At 53.2% G+C, this 22,901-nt stretch overlaps 1 protein-coding gene across 1 annotated transcript in view; it reads right to left on the reverse strand.

Annotated features, from left to right (window-relative positions):
* The window catches only part of CASZ1 (castor zinc finger 1), a 66,753-nt gene extending 48,309 nt beyond the window's left edge, over positions 1-18,444 (reverse strand). The window contains exons 1-5 of the mRNA XM_075171908.1: positions 18,389-18,444; positions 18,172-18,292; positions 17,119-17,238; positions 16,487-16,580; positions 748-1,317 (exon numbers count right to left, since the gene is read on the reverse strand). Of these exons, the coding sequence (XP_075028009.1) occupies positions 748-1,317; positions 16,487-16,580; positions 17,119-17,238; positions 18,172-18,292; positions 18,389-18,444 (961 nt within the window). The remainder of the gene's footprint in view (positions 1-747; positions 1,318-16,486; positions 16,581-17,118; positions 17,239-18,171; positions 18,293-18,388) is intronic.
* Between the last annotated feature and the right edge of the window lie 4,457 nt (positions 18,445-22,901).

Raw genomic sequence — 22,901 nt, forward strand, 5'->3', positions numbered from 1 at the left:
GTGCTCTCCCTCCCTGGCGCCTCTTCCCGGAGCTGCGCTTGGGTCCCCGAGAGCCCCCGAGCTTTCACGGGTGGCCGCGCCGGACCTGCCCGTGAAAGCCGGGGGAAGGGGAGGCCCAGCACCTCCGCGGGCCGCTGGACTGCAGCATGCACCGGGCTGAAATGCACGATGAGTTACTGGCTTTCCCGGCCCAGCCCTGGGCTCCCGTGGTCAGCTCTGATCTCGGGGTTAATTACCATTGCGTAAGATGCAACATCTGGGCATGAGTGTGTTTACACAACCCTGCCTGCACTGCAATGCACTGCACAGCTGGCGCGTGTGCCAATACGCTGCAGAATCCACCTGGGATTTGCCACAAGGGCACTCTCTGCTTTTTTCCCCCTCCATGCGGAAATGCATGAGCAGGAAACCAGCACACCCCACAGCTATCTCCATCTGAATGGCGTGAAGGAGTCCGTGGGGAGTGATCTACTCTACCGAGGGATCTATGGTCTGGAAGGAGCCATCCAGCCACATCCACCCCAACAAACACCCTTCTCAGGAAGGGGAGGCTGAAGCAGAGGCAAACTCAGCACAGTCCCAAGAGCAAAATGCCCGGCAAGGGGATTGGGGCTTTCACCCTCCTTCTCGGCTGCCAGATGCAGGCAGTATCTGGCGTGGACACAGAGCAACAGCTTCGTCTGTCCCACAGAAAATGCAACTGTGAAGCTGCCCCACGCAGGGAGGTGGAGGGGGCAGAGGGCTTACCTGAGGCAGTTCCTCCCCCCAGCTTGGAGCCTGTCTCGCCACTGGAAGACCGGTAGGCATCATCCTTCGAGGCCGGCCCGTCTGAATCCCTGTCATCCAAGAAGTTGCCATCCTGCGAGCCCCTCAGAGCGTCCGCCTCGTCCCCATTATCTTCCTCGTCACTGCAACCCTTGGGCTGCACCATGTAAACCCCTTCGGGGGGCACCTCCGCGCTCTCGGCGCCCTTACATTCCTTGCCTTCCGCTCGCCCCAGCAAGGGCTCCTCGTTGTATTCCCCGTTCACCCACTTCTCAATCACCTCCCTCCTTTTGTCCTCCTCGATCTTCTGCACACGGCTGAGTCCATCCGAAAACTCCGTCCCCAGCTCCTTGGTCCCAGGCTGAGGCAGGTCCTTGTTGCTGCTCTCCCGCTGCGGCCCCTTGTCCGCTCGTGCCTGTTCGGCTCCCCCGTGGTCGAAGACGACCTGGCGGCTCAGCTTGGCACAGATTGCATTTAGCTTCAGGCCGCCTTTGCGCTTGGCAGCCATTGTGGGTTTTCCTGAGGTTGCGTCAGTGCATATAGTTCTTTCAGCTGGAAAGAGAGAGGGGAAAGAAGCAAGGAGGGGCATTAGTGGGATCAGACAACTTGAACCCAAACAGCAAACGGCTGGTCCCAACCCAACAGGCCTTCAGGCATAGCCAGTGTCATCCTCTGAAAGGTGGGACTGCCATCTGTCTCCTAAGCTCTGAGTGGAAGCCCAGCCAGGAGAGCCCGGTGAGAGGCACGCTCTGAACCTGCTGGTACCAAAGGATGCCACTGGCCTCAAGAAAGAGGCACGTATTTATCCTGGGACTGAACTGGGCTCAAAAGGCCCCAAACATCTCAGGCAGGTGAACGTGGTATGGACCAGCCTCTGCTCCTGGCTCAGGCAGGATATGAAGCCTGTTAAAAGCCTGGCTTGCTCTCTCCTTCAGACTGCAGCACCACCTGCTTTTAGGTCCCCAGCACCATCCCAGATGTGTTGGCTGCCAAAACCACACCAGCCAGTAACTGCACCCAAGTACCAATAGCAGGGAGAACAGCTTCCCAAGCCTAACCCTAGGGACGGTGAGGAATTCACTTAATGGGATGTACGCATAGTCTCAGAGAAAAGAACCAGTATGGACCAGAAAGAACCAGTACAGAGGACAGGAGCAAGCGCGTGCGCTGGAGCACCAGACTGGTGTGTGGCAGTCGTATGGGAGAAAATTGCTTTGGGTTGGTATCAGTTGATCAGGCCCCTTTGCCTGCTCGCTCGCTCGCTCGCTCTCGCACACACAGGAAATTCTGCTCTCACACTTCCCAGCACAATCAGCTAATTAGTGTGGGTTTGTTATTTTAATGTAGTTTATTCATATGTGACAGCTAGTAAAGGAGGGGTAAGAGAAAGTGGGGGGAGAAAGGAAGAAGGTAAGGTCTTAACTTCAAGGTCACAGAGAATCTTGAACTAAATCGTCCCTATCACAGAGTCACTTGCATAATTATTGCACCAACAATTAACAAGATTCAATCACAAATAAAAGCAAAACCTGTTTCTAAAGCAGCTGCATTGTCTCATTTCCCTCTTATTTATGATACCTCCGAGAGACGCCCGGACTAAGAAGGGTTAAAGGTCCCAAGGCAAGAAATGTGCGCACAGCCTGGCTCTTCCCCAGTGCACAGTGCCGAGGCAGACCCTGCTCTGTGTCCCCGAGCTCAGGAAGAGCACCCGGTAAAATGCCTGCCGGACACACACGCCACTGGAGTTACTGTGGGGACATTGCTGGAGGTCTCTTGGACTTCATGTCGTGCTGAAAGAGGGGCCCATCACACAGAGAGCGAACAGAAACCGTCTCCAGACCTCGAATGGTGAGAACGGGTTCCTCCATTGCACAGGAGTCCCTCGTGGCAGCTCAGCCCACACCTCCCTGTCACCAGCACAGAGGTGCTGCTCCACAGAAGCACAGTGAGATTAATCAGACCCCCTACAATGCATCCAGAAGCCATTGTGACAGCCCCTAATCCTATAACATGACAGCCCAATACAAACAGACTGAAACTTTAGACCTGCTGTCCAAGAGCCAGAGAGTGGCTGCTTAGCGTAAACTCCTGACAGCTTCAGACACGCTTCCCTGTCAAGGGCTGCAAGAAAAATAACCCCCCGACAAATATATCAGCCCCCCACACAAAAGGAGGCAAAATGTACTCCTCCACTTCCCAAACACACGCTCCCCCGGCACTAACACCTACGTGCAATCATGCTTTCCTGAAGGGAAAGCACACGTTGCCCCCAAACACGTCCCTCCCCATCTAGAAATCATAGCTGTTCAAGAGCTGTGTGTATGCGCTGGCACGCTCCATAAATGTAGTCATACACGTAGGGGTTAAAAAGTCCCATCTCCCCAAAATACATTCCTGTACATTTCCCCACGCATTTCCCTTTCACACATTCCCCAACACACGCACACAGTCCTCACGCATACAGATGGGCACAGGCAGACGCCCATGAAGCTGCAAAAGTCTCTGTGTGCTGGCACCTTCCCTTCCCATCACATTCCCACTCTATTTAGGGCAGAAAGTGAAGGCCGATCCTATGCGCAACTGGTACCACAGAGGGAATCTCAGGAGGCTGCTGTGAGCTCCAACTGGAGCCTGGCCAGGACACCTACAGCTCACGCCTGTATGCTCGGGCGAAGGGCCAGCGGAGCCTCGATGGCTGCAGGTGGTTAGGATGGTGCCTCCCGCGCGGTGCGGTGCCTGCCCAGGGCTGGGGCACTGGGTCAGCACTGAATCACCAGCGCCGCTCTCCCAAACGCTGCCTGGTGATTCCCCGTCCGCGTTCTCACGATACCCAGCCCTGCTTAACTGGTGAGATCAGCACCGCTCGCAGCTGGAGATAACTGGGAGGCAGACACGCGGCAGCCCAAATCCCCGCTGCCCTCCCCCTTGCTGCAATGAGGGCAGGTCCCATTATTCTGGTCTGGAGGTGAGCAGCCAAGTGCGTGCACCAGCCGGCAAATGAATATATAAATATTTATTCAAAGGAAGAGAGGAACAGACGTTCCTGGGGCTGCACTTGCCGCGTACGCAGCAACTCCAGGGAGCCTGCAACTTGTCTTCCATTCCTGTTCCTGCCTCCTTCCATCTCACACACCCTGGCTTTGTCCCTCTGCCTCCCCAGCTTCTGCCCCCCAACTCCTGCTCTTCACCTCTACATCTTTCCTGTCCCTTCTCCTTGCGTTTGGGGTTTTTTTTGAGCACAGCAATGCTGCTCTTTAACATTTTGAGAATCTTTTCTTAAAGCAAGTTCTGAAAACGTACCTTTGCCCTGATCTATAAAACTAACCCCCCCAGAGACCTTCCTGAGATGGGATTTGCCCTGTAGAACCAGGACTTTTATGTACCTCCATCCCACCTACACACATATGGTCATGAGCTGCAGGTCATCAGAACTCCCAGCTTCTTCTGCCAACCTTGCAACCAACTCTCCGCAAGCCTGGACACATCATTTTATCTTTCCATTGCCTTATCTCCTTGTCTATGGAACGGGAGGGACATTACCTGTATCAACATTTCTGTTCCCCTCTTTCAGCGTCTCAATTTCAAAAGTGGAAGGGAAACCCTTCTCACAAAGAAATGCTGACAATGGCCATGAGGCCGGAGGGGACCAGAGCATCCGTGTTTCGTTCACTCGGGCAGAGGGAGAGGAATTGAGCTGCTGAATGAGGGACCCTTGTATCTGCCCGAGGTCGGGACTGCCAGGCAGGGAGGGACCCCCGAAGCCAGGCAGAGGCTCCCTCCCCCCAGGCTGAGCTCCCCACCCCAAATCACCCTGCGTCTCCATCGCACTGTTTAAAGATTCCAGGCTAAGTAAACATCCCCCTTCATTTTCTTCGTCTAAATAGAAATGTTTTGATTTCACATCAATCTGAGGAAGCCGTTTATAACCTGAGCCTGTCACACGGACTTTTCATCTCTGCCCAGGACAAACTCTCCCACATGCTCTATTTACACTGAGCACTTCCTCTGAAAACAATGCCACCAGGAGTTTACTCCGCTTGCCCCCTCCCCACACCCTGTGAGGAGACACCGGCTCCCTCCGCTCTGCACCCAGCCCCCTGGCATCTTGAGAGCAAACCTCCCTTTGAAGAAAAGGTACGGCTTGCCGCAACCAGGCCTGGCACGGAGGAGGACAAAACCCACCTCGCCGTTTTGCTGCCTTGTCACCCCTTGAACTCGCTGCCGCCAAGCCCAGGTTGCTGCCCCCACCACCGCTCTTTCCCCAGGTCCCCATGTGCTGCCAGCACCCCGCGTGCAGTCTCTCCCTCCCGAAGCAGCATTTTCTCACCCTGAACTCCACAGCGGGGTGCTGCCAAGGTGGGCACAGCCCAGCTCTGCCTCCCCCCAAGGGAGAAGAGGGGCTACGGGGCGCACACCCTGTGCAGGAATGAAGGGCTTTGCAGCGTGGACAGAAATAGGGCTGAGGGGCAAACTGCGCTGCAAAGGGAAAGTCTGGCTTTGCAGGGAAAGGAAAAGAGAGCCGAAGTCTGGCTTTGGCTTGGGGTCAATGAAGAAACGTGCCCTGGTAGAGGGGAGAAAGGGTCCCGGCTGGGGAAAAGGGGCGTGTGGGAGCTGGATGAACCAGCTGGCATGGGTGGAGGAGAAGGGGCCCTGGCTGCGCGGCAGGAGCTTAGCGGTGTGGGAAGAGCCGGGGGTGCAGGGGGGACCCTCGCCGGCTGGGGCAGGGGCTGAGGAGGGGCAGGAGAGGAGGGGCAGGCGGGCCCGTGCTGTGGGGAGCAGGGTGCTGGCTGGGGAGGGACGGCGCGCTGTCACTTCAGAGGGCCGGGTACGTCGAACAGATGGAGCTTTCATATTCCTGTTGAAGACTTTTAAGCCCAGCTGAGCAGCTCCGTTCAAGAGGGAGGTCCCAGTGCCAGCTTTCCAGGAGCTGCAAGCTCTCATTCGATTAATTATTAACAGCATTATTTGGGGCGGGAAGGGGGAGGGAAGGAGGGCCGACATGCTGCACAGTCCTTTTCTTTTTTAACCACTGTGGTGCAAGCTTGACTGGAGAGACTCCAGTCTACCCAGGAGCCCCAAACGGGGAGGGCAGCACGGCTCGCTGGGGTGGGGGGTGAAGATGCTGCATGCCGGAGCCTCTTCACACTTGAGCTGCGGTCCCTAAGATGGAGCCAAACCTTCACAGCAGAAGGCCACTGGGGCATTGGGAACATGCTTCCCCGGAGCAATGCCCTGGCGGTGCCCAGCCACACGCCGGGAGGAGGCAGGGAAGGCAGCCAAACGCTCAGCCCCTTCCAGAAAACATTTCCCCTCCAGCACAAAGACTCGTGCATTATCCCAGGCAGGGCCAGGGCAAAGGCAGCAACAGCCCAGGCATGGCCCACAATGTGTGAGAGTGGATTTAGTGTGTATATTTTCCCCTCTTCAGTTTATCAATAAAACATTTTATTGCTTTTAGCCCAGGAAATGACCTTGGATTAGTGGATGCTGTCTCTTCTGGCTGACCTTGGGGAGTTCACAAAGGCTCTTTAACAACCTCCTCTGCCCTGCAAGCACGGATCCCGCCTGTGCGTGTCTGCGTGAAGCCGGGGAAAGCCCTCGGTGTGAAAGTCGGACCTGACAGGCTCCAGCTCAGCACTGGGCAGGGAGGAGAAGGAGAATCAAAGACGTGGGAGGAGAAACGAAGCGAGCAGCCAGGGCGTCCTTACGGAAGCACTGCCAGCTACGCTCCCTGCTTTCCCATAGCCGTGAGGGCTCTCCCTACACACCCCATCCATAACCACGGAGGAAAAGCTGGGGACTCTGCTCTGGTCCTCATGGCCGGCGCTCGTCAGAGTGCGCTCTGCCTGCATTCAGCACTGCTTGACCTTCTCCTGCCTGCCACACTGCCATCTCCAGCTGCACAAGAGGCCACTCTTCTCCCTGTTTCCAGCTCCCAGAGCCTGGTTCAACCCTGGCCCTAAGGGGCAGAGACCAGTACCAGTTCCCTTCAGCGAGCCTGTCCTGCTTTCCCTTTGCTCAACCTTCTCAGCTGCAGAGTTAAGCTGTAATTTTCTGGTGACAGTGAGGAGCAGCGTACAGAAACCAGTACTGGACAATGAATGACAGAAGACATCCTGAGAGGAGGGGGAAGCGACGGGGCTCTGGAGATGCTGGTGCCCTGCACTGGGTCTGCCAGCCAGCTGGGCTGCTCCTGTTTCCCACCCGGCCACTTGGCTGCTCTGGTGCTGCTGCTGGGGCTTCTCCAGGAGAACAGCTCAGCAACACGGGGAGCCCCCCCTCTCCCCAAACAGAAAATAGCCACATCATCTCTGAATGGTGTATATTTTCACTGCAGAAGTGTAATTATGGAGGAAGGGAATGGGACAGGAGAAACCGAGAGGAATTTTGCTCCTCAAGGGAACAGAAACTACAAGCAAAGAGGGCTAAGCTGAGCTCTAAGCCAGAGCGAGGTCCCCACAGACCACAGGGCAAAGCCTGCAAGAGTGCTGCAGCAAACGGCACATCATGTCAGGCAATCCTCCTTGCTGCCTTCCCCTGTGAACACAAGCCTCCCTTTCCAGCCATGTCCTCTCCCAGTGTCCCCCCGCAGTGTCCCCTAGTACTGGGCACAGAGGGTCTCCATCCTCTCCTGCAAACACCCCCAATTCTTGTGCTGCATGTAGAGGCAACCCCTCCCGGCATCACAGTCATGCAGGCTTTGCCCTGGCATGACAGCCCCCTCCCCGGAGCATGCTCCCAGCCCCCAGGTGCCCGTTTTCTCCAGTCGCGTCCTCCTGAAGAGCGAGCCCTAAAGTGTTAACGGCGATTGGTGAAATGGCACAGCAGATTGCTACAATAAATAATTTACTGATATTTATAAATATTCAAATCAGCAGGCTTCAGAAATTGAAAGGGGGGGGCTGAGCTGACGGGGAGGAGGGGTGTTTAGGGAGGGGGGTCTGACATTAATTCCCAGGCTCTCCAAATTCATTTGAGAACTGTTTCTCATTTCAAACAAATATTAAATCTTTTGGTGTCAAGCCTCCAAAATAAAATATCAAATAGAAAGTCACCACCGTCTTGGTGGCCGATGCCTTGTCTGCCATGACGCTGGGCGCCTGTGGCCCTGTCCCCTCAGACAACCAGCCGCTGGGGGAACGACGGCAGCCTGCACCGGCGAGGTGCCTGTGCGAGAGCAGAAGCCCACCCAGCCACACCTGTAACGCAGCCCACCACACCACCAACCATCATCTGAGCAGGAATTCCCATTACTACCACCTACAAGACCTTGCCTTCGTCTTCCAGCGGATGTTCTAAATCCCATTGGGAAGAAAGGGCTGAACGTTGGAGCAATGAACGTGGACCCAGGACTCCCCACTCCACCCTGGGAACAGGCTCCCGACTCCACCCTTGCAGCAGAAACAGAGCAGGGGGTCAGGGCTCCTGACTTTCCCTCCTTGCTCTGGAAGGGAATTTAGTTTTAGGGATTTAAGGTGGGGGTTAAAAGCCAGGAGTGCTGGCTTCCAGCCTGGTTTCCAATCATGGTGTATCTGTCAGTCTCCCCGGCCTTCTGTGCCTTAGTTTCCCCATGCAGAGGAGGAGGAATGAGGATGATTACCCACCCAGCAGCCGTGTTACTCAGCGCTTTGAGATCTCTGTAGCAGCACTCTGTCACTGTGCTGGATTGTTACTAACTGAGTCTCTTCCACCACTGAGCATCCTACTGACCCCTGAGATGGCCGAGGGAGATGATCCTGTGTCCTCCCCTGGACCACCCCATTGGTAACGTGAGGCTCCAGCATGGGGTGAATTTCCCCTAGATGAGTAATGGCTTTTCTAATGCACGGGCAGGCTGTCAGCTTCCCTACTCCCAGTGTTTTATGGGTTTAACTGAACGGCTCTGAACTCCCTAGTAAGAAATAAAGTTATCCCTCAGCGTCCCTTCTAAACATTTCACTCAGTGCAAACGGTGTTTAAGAAAAATGAGGACATATTTCTTCTTAAGGATGCAGTATCCCCCTTCAGAGGCCTAATTTATGCCATATATCACTGGCCAGGGAGAGAAAGGCAGCACAGACCTCACACTAGGAGTGAGCTGGCCCAAGCACAGCCCAGGCACAGCCGCTCCTGCTGCAATGGTGCAATGGGCTGCAACTCAAAGTCCTCCAGAGTCCGCAGAGTCCCCGCTGGAGAGCAGAGCCCGGCTGGCAGGCAGCAGAGCAGGACGGACACCTGCTAACACTCAGCACTGCGCTGCCTCCTCGGCTGCCGCATCGGCCCTCTCCCACCGCAGAGACCTCTCCACCTGCACCGCGCCATCCTCCTCACCCTGCCCCAGCTCAGCCTCGCTCGGGGCCCTTCACCCCTGCCCGGCTGCATCGCGACAGCCCCCACACCGGCCCCGCTCCCTTGCACCGCGCCGGTCTCCTCTGCGACACTGCCTTCTCACCTGCCGCTGACCTGCTCCGCTGCCGCTCGACCAGCTCTTCACAGGCATTTGGCACAGCTGGTGGGGAAAGTGGTTCAACTGCGAGCAAGGACAGGACTAATCCTTCTTCACAGCTCTTTAGTAACGCACGTCTGAACCTTTTCCTGAGCAGATCTCAAAAATGATCCTAAATGTGCTTTGATCTTGTCTACCCCCAGCCTCCTTACTCTGAGAGCCGCTAAGGCTCTGCTGCTCACCCCCGAGTGCTGAGACAAAGCTCCTTGCCTCTGCCCTTCCCTTTGCCCCGCTCTGCACTCACGTACCCTGAACCTCCAAAGGACAAGAAAAAAGTCCCCAGAATTAACAAAAGGAGCAGAGTGGAAAGAAGAGGGGAAAAAAGTGAGTAACAGGAGTCAGGAACTCTGGTTCTGCTCCCTCCTCTGCTCCTGACCTGCTCCTTCTCTTTGGGCAAACAACATCACACAGGCTCCCCTCCTGCCCTTGACCTGCTGGGTCTCTTCAGATGATAAACCATCTGGGCAAAGATTTCGTGCCCAGCTTAGCGGGCCCAGTATCTTGTTTGCCATTTTAGGTGCTACTGCAATTCAAGTAAAAGCAGAGGACAAGCACTGATTCAGGACAGTTTGAAGCTCAAAAGTCCCTTGCGTCCTGCAGCCAACTTTCTAGTTCGTCTGTCAATGCAGCATCTTTGATGAGACATTTCAACAGCTTCCTCCTCTTGGTCCCATGAAAACCTGCTCCCAGAGCTCCAGCCTAAAGCAGCGAGCGGGGTCTCGCTGCTCCCCAGGCTGAGAGGCTGCTGTCTTCAGAGTCTTTCTTTCAGATAACATAAAGCCAAGAGGATCGGCTTTTCTGATCCCGTTTCTCCTCCTTGCCTTATTTATTTATTTATTATTAATTTTTTAGTCCAGTTAAAAGGTTTACTATCCAGACGAGCCTAAGTGGCCTCACTCAGCCTAAGTAACTCTATAAATCAAGCAGAACTGCTAACATCTACATCACAATCTCGCCATCAATCTCCCCACAGGTTGTGAAGAAAACCAAGGGGAAAGACGCAAAAGGGAGAGCGAAGAGTAATAGCTCATCACCATCAGGTCCCTGCAGGCTGGCTGTGGCCCTTGGAAAACTCCCTATGAAGCCAGACATGTTGTCAGGGCAACTAAATGCAAACACCGTGCCTAACTTCACCTCTCCATAGACACACATGCACACTCCGGGTGCTGTGCCAGGAGGACACGGTGGATGCAGAGAGAGGGAGGGAAGGGGTGATGGAGAGCAAAAAGGGCTGGGAATGCCTCCGGAGCAGGGCTAGCCAGCCCCTACGGGAGCCAGCTCCCAAGGAATGAAGAAAAAGCCAAGACGTGAGCCCCTTCGAAACGCTGCACAGACTTCTTTTTGTAAATGCTGAAAGAGTCAGGGCAGGGGGTGCAGTGAAACATCGAGGTGGTAGAGAGGGAACCAGATTCAGCTGCAAGTACCTGATGCTGGGGGAATAAAAAGGACCTGGGAGAGACAACAGGTCTCTTAAAGGATGCAGATTCAGAAGGGAATTGCTCAAAGTTTCATCAGTCCCTCTTGGTGACTGTCTTTAACGAGTTACTTTACGGAAAATCCAAACCCACCACGACCCACGTCACTGGAGAACAGCTCCCTGGCTTCAGGCCGGGCTCAGAGTCATCCCTAATCAAGGGCAGGGGTTAAGTGAGCCACCTCCTAAAAAAGGGTCCCTCCAAACCCTGTTGGTAGTCGGTAGGCAGCTTAAGAGCAATTTGCAATCCCTTTCAGCACTATTAAGCTCAGACCCCACAAAGAATGCAGACTCCTAATTAATTGCAGTGGGAAGTCAGGAGCATAAATGGGAGTTGGGAGCCTGAATGCTTGTTGCATCACTAAGGAACACAGGGCCAGAAAAAGTTCATTATTGTGGTCTTTCTGGTCCTGCAAAGTAAATCAGTGTGTTAGCCCGCACGAGGTAAGTGAGACCTCAGCAAGAGCTGCATGACAGAGAGCAAACTAGAGCATCTTAGCCTTCCAGCTTGTGTTACGTCCTCCCCGCAGCCCCCGACCGCTCCCTGAGCTGTATGTGAGCAGGTAACGAGCTCTGGGCTTGGTATGCAAAGGGGGCACTCACATCCCTTAAAGGTTTCTAAAATCCCCAAGTGGGGCTGGGACTTTTTTGTGAACCCGCAGAGCCAGCACCCATCACACGCAGCACTGGGAGTCCAGGGGACTTTAACCCCCGGGGATAACTGTGCAACACGGTTAGGAGAAAGGCTTGTCCGTCCTGTTCGTGTGGAAGAGGCTCACAGCCTGGCCAGAGGAGAGCCGAGCTCTGGTGTGAAAGCAGTGGGTCATCCCTGAGCTTGTTAACTCAGCAGTCCTGTCAGAACGGCCTGGGAGAGAAGCCCCACCGGCTGAGCTGTGTGGGCACTCACCCCACGCTTCTCAGTGCTCACACCGACGCTAATTCTCTGTCTTGCCTTTTGCTGCTCTTTCTGCTGGTCATTAGGGCTCATCTTCTTATCTCTCTTGTCCTCGTGAGCCCATCCATGTGCTAGCGCTATCACTAATTGCAAACACCCATCAGTGGGAAAACACACGTGTATAAAAACGTGGCCGTGCAGGTGCACTATCACATGCAGAGGCACACATGACCCAGCACACAAACACATGCCGTCGCATGCCCATACATGTGCTCGTGAAACGGTATGCACACAGAACACATGCGAATGCACACAAACGTCTATGTACCTGTGCCTGTACAAGTATTACATCCGCACACCGCAAAACACAGACAGATACACGGCGTATGCACCTCCCCAGAGGCGCACACCCGCACGCACCGAGCTCTGCTCAGCCCCGCACATGCGGTGAGCACCCACGTATATACAGCCCACCAGCAGCCACACATGCAGACGCACACAGGCAGCCACCCGTGCGAGCGCAGAGCACCCTGCATGCACTCACACACACACACACACACGCACGCTTTCAGCACAAGCCCGCATGCCAGGAGCGGTTTATTCTGCAGCTTGGAGTGAGAAGACAGTGGGCTCCCAGCCGGACCCTGCAGACAGACTCGGCAGCAGGGACAGACACACTCCCCATCCCACCAAAGAGCCCCTCTTTACCCCCAGCCCATCTGCACCTCACACCTTAAGGCAAAAAGAGCATCGGTGAGTGTCTCATTGGAGCTGGCGTCCCAGCGGAGTGTGTGTGCCGGGCAGGGGATCTCTCCCTCTCCCTCTCTCTCTCTCTTCCACTCGCATCTTTTCATGAACTCTATTTCTCTTTCCTTTCTGAAAACAACTGAGCTGTAAATACTGTTTAACCTTCTTCCCCCCTTCCCCCCTCCCCTCCGCACTATAAAAACACAAATATGCCATAACTCAGCTGGCTCAGCCGCCGCGCCTCCAACATGCCCTGCTCCAGGCCTCTCAGGAAGGTCATAACAAACGACTTTCCGATTCAGTGCTCCTGAAATAATTTTGTGTATTAAAACCTGAATCTGCACTTTCTGGACCGAAAGCCTCTCTTAATTATGGCAAGCGTCCTTGGGATGGACAGTGATCCTTCACTACAGCACCGCTAACCAACCGGAGAGGCAGCCGGCTCCGGCTCCCCACCACCACCTCCTCCCGCTGCCCCCTCCCACCACCACCCAACCCACGGCCCCCCTTGCTCCCTCGCCCCCCCGCCTTCCCTTTGCCCAATCTGTTTTCAAAGTGTGTCTGTCCTTTATTAAATTGTTTTCTTTTCCACATTATCAGTTGCCATGGAGACCTCATCTCTCGGATTATTTGAATTTCATTATATCTATTGATTTGGGAGCATTTCATCTTTTTTATTGTTTTTCTGTCAATTTTCAAAACGAATAACCATCTAATTTGCGTCAGTGCTGATTATGTTTGTCCCTCAATAGAGGTCGGCAGCTGCGTCGGGGAAACAAATCAATGGGAAACCATCATAAACCTCCCCAGTACAATCTCCAGGATATGTGGGTGACATTCCACGCCTGCGAGAAACACTCATCATATCCAAACTTCTTTCTGTCTTTTCTTTTTTCTTCTCCCCTCTTTTTTTTTTTTTATTTCCCCCTCATAGCTAGCTCCACTGGCCAGTGGCGGGTCACATTTAAAATCGTATTTATTTTACACACATACACGTACAATTTTGGATGCATCGCATTTTCAGACAGGGAGGGGACAAGGGTGAGAAGAGGGGGAAGGAATTTTTTTTTTTTTAAGAAAGAAGGGAAGAAAAGGATGACGAGGGAAAGAAAAAGAGGAAAAGTGGATCGGGATGGCAAATTGCTTACTGTTTTTTTTTTAAATAATTTATGCAATTTTAAGCATTTATGTATAAATTTTTTAATAAGCCACCCTGGAGCAAAATAGCCATTAACATCCCGACGTCCTTCTGTCCAATGGGCTCGTGTGCAGGATCAATTTCCGAGAGTACTTTCCTTTTTTTTTATGACATGATAAAATGCTTTTAAAGCAACTTACACAAATATGGAAATTTTTTTCCCCTCCTCTTTTTTTTTTTTTTTTTTTTTTATAACAGCCTCCACTTATTCACCAGGGAGAGCGAGCGAGCGAGAGCGTGTGTGTGTGTGTGTGTGTGTGCTGGGGAGGGCAGTTGGCAGAAGGATAGACCCAGCCCTAACTGGAACGGACCTGCCTGTCCTTCTAACAAGGGCATAAACTTTCATTAGCGATGCACACAGTCAAAGGCAATTTAGGGAAACGCGCTGTACAGAAAAGGAAAACCTCAGCGTTTTTTATACAGCGGCTCCTTGGCTCCGTCCAGGGGGCTCTATCCTTGAGCTCAGCTTGCGCTCTCCAACCAAAGTGACCCCACCGGCCACGGGGGAGGCAGGAGCAGGGGCCGGGGGGGAAGAGGCTGGGGCTGCTCTCGGGGACACGGGTGCCCGGCAGTGCCAGCCTCGGCCCCTGGCCTCAGCCCCGCCAGCAGCCTGCACGCCCCGCAGCTGGTCCAGAGAAGCCAGTCAATATTAACGTCTTGCTGGAACCCACCGGTCCTACAAGAGGCCCGGAGGTATCTGTAGCTCTGCCCACTGCAGAGCTTCGCCCCTCCGACGGGCTAGTCCTCCCCAAAGGTCTCTATTTTGGGTTTCCACATGCTGACAAGTAGCTTGCAGCCGCTCGATGCCCCTTTGGGGCATTAGTTACAAGCTGGCTCTGCCCAGACCAGACAGATGTGTCGCTGCTGCTCCTGTTTCCACAGGGTATATAGGCTAGTTATTTTTGCAGCTGGGACATGTTCAGCCTCACACAGGAACCTGGAAAATGCCATTCCTAAAGGGACGGCTCCTGCCACCGGCCCCGTGAGCAGGCACAGCTCTGCGGAGGAGGGACACGAGCACACCAGGCTGGAGCGAGAACAGGCCAATATGAGGAGCTTGGCGGGGTCTGAAAGTCACAACCACACGTTGGAAATGAAACAAAACTATTTCTCCAGCTAGCAGTTCCCTTGGCCCTCTGTCTTTGGGGTTGAAGCTTATGCACTTGTATAAAGTATATACATTATACGTGCCCAAGCGTGGGAAGTCCCTGCGCATGTTCCTATTATTCGCTTCAACATGAAGCCCTGACACTGGTTTTTCTACAAGAGCAGCTTTCTTTACCTTTTTGTGTGACACACTTCCAGAGATAACACAGACCTATGAATTTAATCCTACTAACAGCAGGCTTGCACGTTACTGGTACCTAAAAGACCCCTGCATGCTCCCAACCGTGTGCAGCCCCGGTGCAGGCTCACCCCAGCCGCGCAGTGCCGGCTGGCACAGGGCTGTGCACACACCTGCCCCACGTGCAATGTTTGGGGGTATTTGAACTAAAGCACAGGTAAAAAAAAAAAAAAAAAAAAAAAAAAAAAAATTATTCAGGGGGCAGCCAATGCTCAGCTGGAAAAACACAAAGTGCCGAGAACAGCAAACCCAATCAATAACAATCACAACCCCAGCAGCGGGCGAGGAAAGCGTGAACCGTTTTGGCCTGCTCCCTGCCTGCTCACCCACTTGGGAAAACACAGTCCCCCGGAGCCCCATGATTTCATCCCCTCCCGCTCCACCCTATATTCGCCCTCACCAAAAAGCTTTATGGAGTGCTAGTCCCCCAGCCTCCTGTTTTGGTCAGAAACTCAGCAAAGGGGAGAGAGGGTCGCTGCACAGAGAAACAGGACTCCTGGCCATGAGCTGGAACCTGAGGAAGGTTCTTGATGCTATGAAAGGCTCTGCTGCCAGCAAAGTGCTCCTTGCACCCCACATCCTCCTAACCTCCCCTCCAAAGTTCTGCCCTTTGTGTCCCCCTTCCCCTCCCAGTTGCCAGCCTCAGCCTTAGCGTGCTCTTCCTCTCCCCTCTCCTTTCCTCAAATTCCCAACACCATCCCAGCTTCCTCCTCCCCAACATCTCCTGCCAAACCTCTTGTGCCCCAGTCTGCACCCCCATACCCCTCCATACCCCTCTTCCCTCAGTCCCCCACCCACGGCTGGCAGAGAAAGCCGTGCTGCCCAGGGGACCAGCACCGCCAGGGACCAGCACCGCCAAGGACCAGCACTGCCAGGGACCAGTGACCAGCTTGGGGAGGGGGTAACATGGAACCTGTCAAGGAAAAGGTGGGAGCTCTCCCTTCTCCCGGTCTCACGTCACTCCTCACCCAGACTGTACAGATTTGGGGATTTCACTGTAGCGGCAGAGAGGTCAGCAGGAGTTGAAGGTTTTCAGATCATATATATCACTCTATATGCTCTTGTCTATAGTGAGTGCTACATATAGCCAAGCCAAACCTGGAGGTGACTTCAGTGCTGTGACGCAGGGACATCAGCCACTGCACAGCCACCTTCCACTACCTCAAAGCAATACAGGTGTCAACAGTCACAATCCCAAATCGAGGATGCCTGTGAACCCCCCGTCCTCCCACTGCCGAGAGCGTGAGCCAAGTTCTCCCTCTTTCTCTCTCTCAGGTGTCCATAATGGTTCCTCCTTCTGACTGGTGACCAGTCAAAATAAGGCAGCATTTTCTAGCTTGAAGGTCCATTTTTCCATAAGATGTTGGACCCTCTTATTTATGGCGTGCCAGCATCTGTTTCAGCATAGCTACTTAAAAACTTAAACAGTGGAAGCAGCTCTGAATAGAAGGGGAAAGTCTCTTGTGTGGGTCAGAATAATTAGACTGAGCTCAAATTGGCTTTAGGCATCTGCTACTGCCTCTGAGCAAAATCAAGCCATGCTGCTTCCATCAGCATCTCTCCGCTGTTAGCCTTACCCCGCAGAACAGAGGGGACCACATACTGCCTCGTATAGGGCATCTCTGGGAACAAGACTTGCTTCAACAGAAGCCATAAAGCCTCCTTATCCAGCTATCATTAAAGCCAAGAGAAAAGAGGCCAGACAGAGAGATTGAGATGAGCCATTTCCCCAACAAACTTGCTTCCCTTTTTCATTCGCTCCTTTCTTTTTTTTCCCCCTTTAACTGTCATTAAAATAACAAGTTTCTGTTACAGTCTAAACATTCCCACATTGTATAAAGGGTTATGTTACACTAGAGTCACTGCCGGGCCCAGTGTTTGCACAGAAACCTCACTGCAGGTCCCCCCTCCTGACGAAGTGACTTATTAAAGTTTAAACAGTAATTAACAGAACAATAAAAATAAAGGGATGTTTGGGGAGTCGTAGTGCACACAGGGTTTTTGGCAGTGCCAGCACTTTTCAGTGCCCTGCGCTGGCAGAAAAAACGGCTGCGAAACCAGTGGGAGAGATGGTGTGCTCGAAGCCAGGAAGGGGCCGCGGCGAGGCCGAGGTGCGATCCCAGCCCCAGCACGAGGGTGCGGAGAGCAGCAGAGAGCGGGACGCGAGGGAAGGGTTGGGGGGACTGGGGAAAGGATGCGGAAGGGTCACCTGGCAGGAGGCTAAGTCGGATTCGGTGCTCGCTACCGGCCCTGCACTCAGTCTGTGCGAGCAGGCGCCAGACAGCGCCGAGAGCCTCCGCTGCCTGTTCTCCGATTCTGCCGAGATGGCCTGGACAAGCCCCCAAAATCTGAGTTTGGGGAATTTTGTCTCTGAAACCAGATCTGGGCTTTGGGGAAGTAGCTCCTTTACTTGAAAAGAGAGCGGCAAAGAAACAGCAACCACAGAGCAAACCCCCGAGAAAACCCTGTGACAGGGAGAGCTTCTACAAAAGACCCAAGAGCAGCCCCCTTGCTTGGGAGCTTTAAAAGCAGATAGGAGAAGACATCTTATAGGGACCGATCCTGCTCTGGCCCCGTGCAGGTGTGGGGAGCTCTGAGCTGCAGATCCAACAGTGTGTTAGTAATTCTGGGGTCATTCCCTCCTGAAATGCAGCCAGAGCCAGGACCACGGGGCCAAACTCGCTATTCAGGACCACAACCCCACCTCTCCCAACAGAGCAGAACTTTTCCAACCGATGTGAAATTGGCTGACCAGGGCTCCTTTCATAGGAGGAAAACTGCTTTTCCTCTGTTTTGTTCCCATCCCAGTTGCCTGCCTTGCCCAGGATGAGCTCTAGAGCATGTGGGTAGAGTTTAAGCTTAGGTTGTCAGCCCTCCCTGTTACCCAACATGCAGCAATGCAGAAAGATCTCATTTGAAGATATTTTTGGTGCCTATTGTAACTATTCTCAAATGTTTGCCTCAGTAGCTCACAGTGCTAGTTGGCTCTAGCCCTGATGTGTGACTCAGTACACATAGCATTGTGCAGTCCCATGTTTGCTAAATCTCTTCCAGTACAACTGCTCAGTTTGCAAATAAAAAGACAGCTCCGTAAGGGTGTATCTCCCGTGCAGAGTGAACTCGGGGAGTGCTGCCTTGAGCCCTCTCCCACAAAGCCCTCCCCCAAGTCTGGTGCTTCACACGCTGGGCCGGCTGGCCCCGCCACGGAGCAGCGTGGCTCTCACCCGGGCTGGGGAGTTGCCCCAGTGCGGCGAGGACACACGTGGAGACCATCCAGCACCAGCTGCTCCCAGTCTGCCCACAGCTTCCCTTCCCTCCTCTGCTGGGGTGGAGGAGGAGGAAAATTCTCCCAGACGCTGCTGTAGATGGAGCCTGCGGCAGCTCTGTGAACAACCACAGGAGATGCCCCCAGAAGTCCCAGTATCGCACCGGTACAAGTCACCCGAGTGAGGACACTCGGACCTGGCGTGCCTGCTCACACCTCCAGGAGGCTAACCTGCCAGCTCAGGGTCATGCACCAGTCCTGCAAATTCATTCTGCCATGAAAATGTACTCCAGATACCACAGGCTTGGCTTTAGAGCAGCCCATGAAGTTGATTCCTCCTCTTCAGTTCCCTCACTAGTGAGGAGGATTCCGTCTTCTGCTTTCTCAACGGTGAACTAACCAGCTTGTTTCTGCAGCTGCTATATTGGCACTGCAGGGCAAAGACACATTTCAAGCTCCTCAAAGTCAACAGGTCTCATTCTACTTCCAGCAGCTGGGTGGTATCCAGCTCAACACTATGACTTACCGACGAATATCCACTGACTGAAACAAGCCACAAATATTGACGAGGGATCCTGGCTACTCTGCCACTCCTGCCCTCCCACCAACAAACACCGCTGAGTTCCTGCAGGGACACCCAGGCACGCTTGCTGAGCAACCCATTTCCTGGCCTGTGCTCCCTCCATCTGCTCTTCCACCAGGCCCAGGAGGAGAAGCCACCTCCAGACAGTGCGGAGGAGAGGGATTTGGGGACACTGAAAGCACAGAGCAGCGGTGGGTCGAGAGTCCCTGCAGACACTGCAGCTGCTGGCTCCCTGCTGGCAGCTCCTGCCCCAGGATGGGGAATCACTGCCTTTGAATCGCTAATCCTCAGCCTCATGCAGAACTCCTTCCCCCCAAAGACAACTGTGACTGGGATCCACTGGCTTTCCTGAGGGCAGGCTGGCCCTACAGGAACATTTTCAAGTCCTCTGTAGTCTGGAGTAAATAGCAGGGATGGTCACGATTTACTCCGTGGTCTGGGAAAGGAGGTAGCTCAACTTCCAAGAACTGTAGGAAAGTGTTAAAAATGTGACTTCCCAGGCAATTACCAATGGTGATTTTTAATAAGCTGTTTTCTAGGCACTGGGGGAGTGAGGGACATGGGGGAATCGGATGTTACGAATCTGAATTCAGCCTAGGTTTCAAAGGTCCTGGTTTAATAAGCCGTGAGGCAAGCCTGCACTAGCAGCGACAGCCCTGCAAACCAGTGCCAGAGCGGGGGGCTGGCATATCAGGGTTCAGAATTAATGAAACCAAGACCTTGGCAACCTCAGTGATTTTACTGCATTCTGGTGTAAATTGATAAACTTGCATGGTGCTCCAGGGAGGATGTGAGATGGAAGGGGGAAGGGAGAGGGCAGTGGGAGACATACTGACGCCCTTTTCCCTTACACCTTGTGTTTTAACTGGGCCCCAGCAGATGGGCTGCAAGTGCGACGCAGGGCTTGCCATGCCTCCCTTGCTGCCCTGCGCCCCATTCAGCACCCTGCTTCACTGCTCAGGATGTCTTCACAAAAGCCTGTCCTGAATCCTCATCAGGTCCTTGGGTCCACTGCCAGGGAGGTAAATGGGATGACAGATACATCATCAAACACAGTCTTGTTTGGCCAGCAACACTATGCCTTCTTATCCCCAAACCTTCTATTGCAATGTTTTTATTTTCTCGGTGGCTTTTCTGCCTCCATGGGAAATTAAGAGTAACTGGCTTGTTCAGACTTGCCCTTGGAGACAGTTTCTACAGAAAGCCCACGAATCCATTGCAAGTCAGGCAGGGCAACCTCTGCCTGAAACCCCCCATCAGCTGAGCCGCTGGCTCTGGCTTTTCCTTCCCTTCGCTGCCCCAAGCCACCTGGATGCACAGGAACAGCAGCCGGAGTTCAGTGCTGGAGCAAGATGCTATGTGAGAGTCAGCAGCTCCACAGCCTGAACCGCCTCCCCAGGAAAGGCAGATAGAGGTGTCTCTGCCATGTCTCACTTCTGGAGATCTCCTCTTCGCACATTCCCAAGGTTTCTCTGACCTGACGTGAGCTGAGCTGCCAGTCTGCTTTCTGAAGGACTCTCCTGCCCCAGAGACTGAGGATGAGCAGCTCATCTCCAGTCCTGAGCACAAGCAAGCAAAATCAACATGTCAAATATCCCAGACACTCTCAGCCCAGTGCCTCAGCTCTCCTTGGCCAGACCCGCTAGGCTCGATCCCTCTCTGACTGCTCTTGTGCTAATGTCACTCTGCTAAGCTCAGAAGAATGATTTTCCCAGCTGACACCATCTCAGTGGCTGGAGAACTGAGCTTATGGCTTTCCACTGCCACTCACACCAAACTGAGAGAAAAAGACACGCCACCCAAATCTGAACTTTTCATACCATTCACCCAACTACAGGATGTTTTCCAGCTCCTGGCTGTGCTGGAGTCAGGGTCTCCAGACTCATTTGCAGCGAAAGTGGCAGTGCTTGCGAGGGGAGATGTGTTGAACAGGTACAAGTAGGTGCAAATAGAACAACAGAAGGTGCCCCCAGGTCAGCACTCACGTGCATTTTCCTCGGCCATGTCTGAGGAGACTTGGAGTCAGAACAGAGCACAGCTTTGCATGGGGGTCTCAAACATTTTCACAATGCAGAAAGACTGTCCTGTGCACTTCCTTTTCCAACACGTCGTTCAGGATGCCTCTACAGCAATGCCAGTAACTGCCTGTAGGGAATGTTATGTTAGAAAATTATCTAATGCACTCTTAATCACCTGGTTTTGCAAGCTACAGAAGGAAATAGGAGCAGCCAGCACAGTATGACCCTTCTTCCAGACACCACTGACTTTAGATACCGTTATCAGTGGTAGCTTGGTCCATGTCTCAGAACTCAAGCTCTCTTTCAGTTAACAGGCCATGAAATTATTTAGACTATTCTTGATATTACATTCTGTTATATTTGTAATTAACACAGAAGATCAGCAGTGCCACATCCTGCAACCCCTGTACTTTGCTGAACACAGAGCAGACTGCGCGCTTAGAAGCACTTAGTCTTCACCTAACTCTGCTTCTACTAGGTTTATTGGGAAGCCAACAACAGCAGACCTATCCTGCAAGGAAAGGGTTTGATATCGTCAGAGATTTTAATCCGCATATATTTGAAATATGATATGGGAACCAGCACACTAAAATCAGGTCTTACCTCCTTTTTTCAGAAAGGACACTTAAACAAAAGAAAAAAATCAGCCAGCACACTAAGCGTTTGGCGCTATCTTCAATCAGGGAAGCCTAATTATACCCATTATACTGATGAGGAAACACTGGCACAAAGCTATGCATTCGCATGGCTACAGATACAAAGCGAGTCAGTGGCAAAGCTGGAAATAAACCCGGGAATCATGGGGATGAGCTCATCACCCACCTCAGCACAGCCGCATGCGGCTGGTCATGGACTAGACCATGTCCTACCCATGTCCAGCAGGTTACAGAGCTGGGGAGGTGCCCTCCACACATCTATTTAACAGGGTAAAAATTTCAATCCCCGTGCTGAGATGGCTTGGGGTGCTCTGGGACACTCAGGGGACTGGTCACATAAGCTGGCCCACGAAGATCAGTCACTCAGCTCTCAGTATCGGAGACAGACTGGCGGGCTGCGGACACCCAACAGCCAGCGCATCAGGTCGGAGCCACCAAGATATCCCACAACCACACAGACTGTGGCAGGGATGAATCATCTGCTCCTCTTTCTGAAGCAGCTTAATCAACTTCCCTGCATGTGGATCCTCGCAGCAAGGTCCAGCCTGATCTGCCTACGTATTAATGATCCCCTAGCACGTAAAGCCCAGAGATTTTCCTTGGCACCAGGGGCCAGCACTTGCCCTGCACTCTCCCTGCCAGGTGCTGGGTGCTCTGGTCTAAGAAAGGCTGCAGAATCCCTTGGGATTGAGAGTCATTACATAAACAATACAATAGGATCATGGGCTGTAATTGTAAAAGTGCCTGAGGTCTTGGCACTTAAGTCTGCCTCAGCGAAGGCCTCTAAATGGAGACCCAAACAAAACAAACAAAAGCCCCAACTCTGTCAGCACTTAATGAACAATAATAAATAATAAATAATAAACCTAAGAGCCAACCTAGCAAGACAGATGTGAGGCACCAGGGCAGCTCTGAGGAAACGCTGACCCTACAGCAGTTGCCCTCCCTCCCGTTTCCAGTACATTGAGCTCAGGACACCGGGTACTTGCAGGGTTAGATCCAGAGCAGGAAACCTGGATCTCCGTCAAGAGTGTGCACCCCCCGGTAAGACGTATGAGAGCTGCAGCCTTGGTATGTACCTGGATCAGGACCTTCACCTGCTAAGTGAGCACACACGTATACCAAGTCATGCCTATCTCTTTCTTATTGCAGGATCTCTCTTTAAGTGCTAAAGGCAAAAACAAGCAGATGGAGCTCAGCAAGGGAATCCAGATAGGTGCGAGTCCAGAGAAGCCTCTCCCCAGCACCATTACAGTCTTGACTCAGAGTCCCCCACCTGTGCCGTGCAAGCTGAGCTCCCGGCAGGACACCGGGAGAGCTGCTTGGCAGGGACATGGGCTGAAACAAAGGGCCTAATTTAAGTATTTTTATAACTCGGTACTTGTGACAGTGGGTTTAGCAGTTGCCAGCCATCTGGAATAAAGAATTACAGCCACCTCCCCTAATCCTATATTGCCTAAACCCTAAAGC

Source organism: Calonectris borealis, chromosome 23 (assembly GCF_964195595.1).
Source record: "Calonectris borealis chromosome 23, bCalBor7.hap1.2, whole genome shotgun sequence".
NCBI classification, from domain to species: domain Eukaryota; kingdom Metazoa; phylum Chordata; class Aves; order Procellariiformes; family Procellariidae; genus Calonectris; species Calonectris borealis.